This window comes from Gekko japonicus, unplaced genomic scaffold (genome assembly GCF_001447785.1).
Source record: "Gekko japonicus isolate JY-2015 unplaced genomic scaffold, Gekko_japonicus_V1.1 scaffold996, whole genome shotgun sequence".
Lineage (NCBI taxonomy): Eukaryota > Metazoa > Chordata > Lepidosauria > Squamata > Gekkonidae > Gekko > Gekko japonicus.
In genome coordinates this window covers 90,606-95,356 of record NW_015165267.1, presented here as the reverse complement: position 1 = coordinate 95,356, position 4,751 = coordinate 90,606, and the positions used below count along the sequence as shown (strand labels likewise).

At 52.5% G+C, this 4,751-nt stretch overlaps 1 protein-coding gene across 1 annotated transcript in view; it reads left to right on the top strand.

Moving 5' to 3' along the window:
* Positions 1 to 2,288: 2,288 nt before the first annotated feature.
* Positions 2,289 to 4,751, top strand: part of RAPGEF3 (Rap guanine nucleotide exchange factor 3) — a gene marked incomplete at its 3' end in the record, with an annotated part of 89,656 nt that continues 87,193 nt past the window's right edge. Inside the window, exons 1-2 of the mRNA XM_015410213.1 lie at positions 2,289 to 2,458; positions 3,502 to 3,717. Of these exons, the coding sequence (XP_015265699.1) occupies positions 2,453 to 2,458; positions 3,502 to 3,717 (222 nt within the window). The remainder of the gene's footprint in view (positions 2,459 to 3,501; positions 3,718 to 4,751) is intronic.

Genomic DNA, 4,751 nt, shown 5'->3' with positions numbered 1-4,751 from the left:
CCCCCACTCCTCCACATGCAGCTGCTGGTGTGACCTTGGGTCAATCACAAGTTCTTTCAGAGCTGTTCTCTCAAGGGGAGATATATACATATATATATTGGGTTTATAGCCCACCCTTCACTACCTGAAGGAGTCTCAGAGTGGCTTACAATCCCCTTTCCCCTCCCCTCCCCACAACAGACACCCTGTGAGGTAGGTGGGGCTAAAAGAGCTCTTTCGAGAACTGCCCTTGAGAGAACAGCTCTGGAAGAATTTGTGACTGACCCAAGGTCACACCAGCAGCTCCATGTAGAGGAGTGGGGAATCAAACCTGGTTCTTCCAGATTAGAGTCTGCACTCCTAACCATTACACCAAACTGGCTCAAAAGAGCTCTCTCAGCCCCACCTACCTCACAGGGTGTCTGTTGTAGGGAGGGGAAGGGAAAGGGATTGTAAGCCGCTTTGAGACTCCTTCGGGTAGTGAAGGGTGGGGTATAAATCCAATCCATTGTTCTTCTTCTTCTTCTTCTCCTCCTCCTCCTTCTCAGCCCCCTGCTCCCTTACTCCCCATAGCCTCTCCCTCCAAGTGCTCCAAGCTCACTTATAGTACTTGAAGTGTGTGTGTGTGTGGGGGGGAATTACTTCTGAGTTGGAAAATTATGGGCTGAGGGAGGGTTTAACACTCCCTGTCCATCAACACCCTTTGCTCTAAAAGTTGGATCCATAGCTTTATATATGAGGGGGACAGATCTGGATTTAATTCACCGATTTGCTTTTGGTGCTCACTGGATATCAAGGGCTGTCGTTCTCAGCCTAGCCTACCTTGCAGGGTTGTTGGGAGGATAAAATGAGGAAAACCCAAGACGTTTTTCAGGGGATAAACAATAAAAAATGATAACATTTTGAGCAGGATAGGAAATGAGAGGGAGCTAGGGTTGCCACCTCTGGGTTGTGAATTCCTGGAGATGTTGGGGGTGGACACCAAGGCTCCCTCTACGCTGTGGAGTCTCATGAGCGAAAATTCTACTTTGTGAGCTTACTGGCATTAAAACTGTGAGCGAGCCATTTGACTGCTGCAGAAATTAGTTTGCTCTGGAGCCATCCCTTCCTGAGCGAAGACGAAAATGTGTGAGCCGGAGGCTAAGAAACTCTGAGCTAGCTCACACTAACTCATGTTCGTGGGGAGGGCGGGATAGAAATATAATAAAATAAACTCAGCTTAGAGTGAACACTGGTGGACGCTGAGGAGTGTGGGGTTTAGGGAAGGGGGAGACCTTAGTTTATTTATTTATTTTTATTTATTTTACTAGGCTTATATCCTGCCCTCCCCACGTTGTACACTCAGGGTGGGTTCCAACATATAGGTCTGCAATTTAGGCAGATTTAGTGAGGAATAATGCCATAGAGTCCACCTAGGGCAGCCAGATTCCCCACCACCACCACCACCAGTGGGGAATGACTGGGGGTAGGGTTGACAGACTCAGGTTGGGAAACTCCTGGAGATTTGGGGATGGAGCCTGGGGAGGACAGGGACCTCAGTGGAGAACAATGCCACAGAGCCCACCCTCCAAAGCATCTATTTTCTCCAGGGGAACTGTTCTCTGTAGTCTGGAGATGAGTTGTAATTCGGGTGGGGGGGGCGGTCTCCAGGTCCCACCCGGAGGCTGGCGTCCCCAAGTCCGCCTTCCACAGTAGCCACTTTTCTCCACGAGAACCGATTTCTTTTACCTGGAGGCCAGTTGTAATTCTGGGAGATCTCCAGCCACCGGCTGGAGAGTGGCAACCCTGCCTCCTCCACCGACTGCGTTGCAGTGGTCAGAAACGCGGCGATGTGAGCAGATGGGTGTTCCGAACTCCTCGCCTAGGCACCCGCGGAGGGTAAAGCGCTTTGCTTGCAGGCAAAGCTCTCTGCAGGCAATCGGCGGGGAAGCCGCAGCAGCGCCTGGCCCCTCTCGCTTTTGAACTCTTCTCCAGACTTGCTCGACCAGAAACGTGGCTGCCTGCCGCGTTACCAAGCCCCTGGGGGGGCGTGGTGCTCCCAGCCTCTGAAGAGAGGCTTTTCCAGCTGAGAGGTTCTGGGCATGGGGCCAAATGCTCTCCTGGCGGCAGCCTCGGTGGCGCTTTTCCTGCCGCTGCTCCCGGGTCTCCAGAAGTGGGAAGGTGCATGATACACCCTCGCTCTCTCGTTCTCCTTGGGACTGCGTGTCAGACCAGGAAGCCAGCAGCAAGATCCTGGTGGCTTCCCGCTTCGTGCCGTCAGGTGTGTGTGTCTCTCTGTGTTCCAACAAATGGGTTTGCTTACAGAATGTGCTGGCCGCTAACGTCAGTCTCCATGGAATCGCCGGTGTCCTCCGCTTCGGGGCTTCTGCCCGGACGTTTTTCAGCTCTGCCGTGATCCTAGACGAGTCCAGACTGAGGGTTAGGCTCTCCTGGCTCTCTAAGTGGACTTCCCGATGTGGACCGGACGCGGGAGATGGAGGTGAGTACCATGTTGAGCTGGGTTGCCTGTCGAGTGGTCTGAATGATTTACACTTTTATGATCCTTCGAGATATATGCCTGGCGGGATGAGTGCTAAGTTCTCTCCTGTTGGTGGGCTGTGGCAAAAACATGACAAAGAGCCTTAGGGCAGGAGTTGGAGTTGGAAGGGACCTCCGGGGTCATCTAGTCCAACCCTCTGCACGATGCAGGAGAATCACAAATACCTTCCCCCCCACACCCCCAGTGACCCCATGTTCCATGCCCAGAAGATGACACTAAAAACCTCCAGGATCCCTAGCCAAACTGGCCTGGAGAAAAACTGCTTCCTGACCCCGAAGTGGCGATCAGCATTTCCCCGGGTGTGTTACAAAGGGCCTGTAAGATCGAGGTCTTTATCGCATCCTGGGTTTCCCTGGACCTGAATCTGCCCTGTCAGACTCACGAGGTGGTCCCCTCACATTGCTACAGAAGAAAACAAATGCTGTCTCCTGGAGGAGGAAATCCCCAAGTGACCTGAGGTGGCCTTCGACCAACCCACTGTTCTCTCAGCTTCACTTCTCGCAAGCTGCATTGCAGAAATCATAACGCTGATCCACCTTAAAGGGTTGTTGTAAGGGTAGTTGGGATGACGCAAGCGAAAGCCTTCGGAGATAGCAGAACACTGTGTCAACATTCAAGGGCCAGCGCTGCCCTCCTCTTACAGTGTGTTACAAGCCTGACCCTGCCCTGGTGTTGTCATGGTTGTGAAGTCACAGCTGATTTACGGTGACATGTGGGGCTTTCAAGGCAAGAGACATTCAGAGGTGGTTTGCCATGGCCTGCCTCCATGACACGACCCTGGGCTTCCTTGGTGGTCTCCCATCTAAGCTCCAACCGGGTCTGGACTTGCTTAGCTTCCGAGATCTGACAAGATCAGGCAAGCCGGGGCTATCCGGGCCAGGTGAAGACAGAGCAACAAACAGAAAAGAGCTGGGATCTGAGTCCAGTAGCACCTTAGCAACCGAAAAAGGAGTCCTGGCTGTTTTTGTTTGTTTTCCCCGAAGGTGGCCTTGAACAGGCAGGGAAGGTGGCATGTCGGGCTTCCCCTTGGCGACATCACCCACTTGCCCCAGCTCTCTGGGGGGCTCCCGGGTACCGGGCCTGAAGGAAACCTGCTCTACCTGATTTGGAGAAAGATGCACTTGTTCCGCAGCTGTAGCTATCAGATCCAGCTGGAGGGGCAGGCGGGCGGCACCCCGAGGATCCAGGGCATCCGATGGGTAAGTGCCCATGTTCTTGCAGTGGGCTTTTGGGGGTGGGGAAGGAGTCGGGGACGGACAGTTATTGCTGTGATGGGTGAAGGCCGATCCGTTTCCCCTGAGCAGAGGTACGCCGGCCGATGTGGGCACAGGCAGAAGTTTGTTATTGTGCCCAAAAGCTGGTTTGGCAGCCTGCTGTGAGTCAATGTGATAGCCGATCACTGGAGATCTTGGTTCCAGTAAGGAAATGGAGCAGGCGGAGTCCCCCCCCCCTAACTGTAGTCTGTGTGCATGGTAGCTTTTAGCACTCAGGGTCTACCAAAGCCTCTTAGTTACTATCATGCTCCATAGTATCTCTCTATGATCCAGTTCTTTTCTGCTCTGTGTTACTTTTCCCTACTTAATCCAGGTGGGTAGCTGTGTTGGTCTGAAGCAACAGAACAAAACTGGAGTCCAGTGGCACCTTTAAGACCAACAGAGTTTAATTCTGGGTGTAAGTGTCTGTGTGCCTGCACACAAAAGTTTGCATGCACACAAAAGCTTATACTCAGAGTTCAACTTTGTTGGTCTTAAAGGTGCCACTGGGTGCAAACTTTGTTCTCCTACCTAATCCAGTTAGTGTGACTAATGGCTAGAGCAGTTGTGCAAATATTTGTTCAAATACATGAATTTGTGCCTGTCTCCCAACTAGCTCAGGTTGTGCATAACAACCTTGTAAGGTAGGCCAGGGAGTGTCATTGACCCACTGAGTGGCCAGGGTTTCAGATGTCCCTGATCTAGGTCAATCCAGTATATTTTAATCTTAGCCTTCCTCCAAGGAGCTCGGAGAGGCAAGTTTGGCAAGTTTGGTTCTTCCAGTTTGGTGTAGTGGTTAAGAGCGGCGAACTCTAATCTGGGAGAACCGGGTTTCATTCCCCACGCCTCCACATGCAGCTGCTGGGTGACCTCGGGTCATCACAGTTGTCTCAGAACTGTTCTCTCAAGGGCAGTTCTCGAAAGAGCTCTCTCAGCCCCACCCACCTCACAGGGTGTCTGTTGTGGGGAGAGGAAGGGAA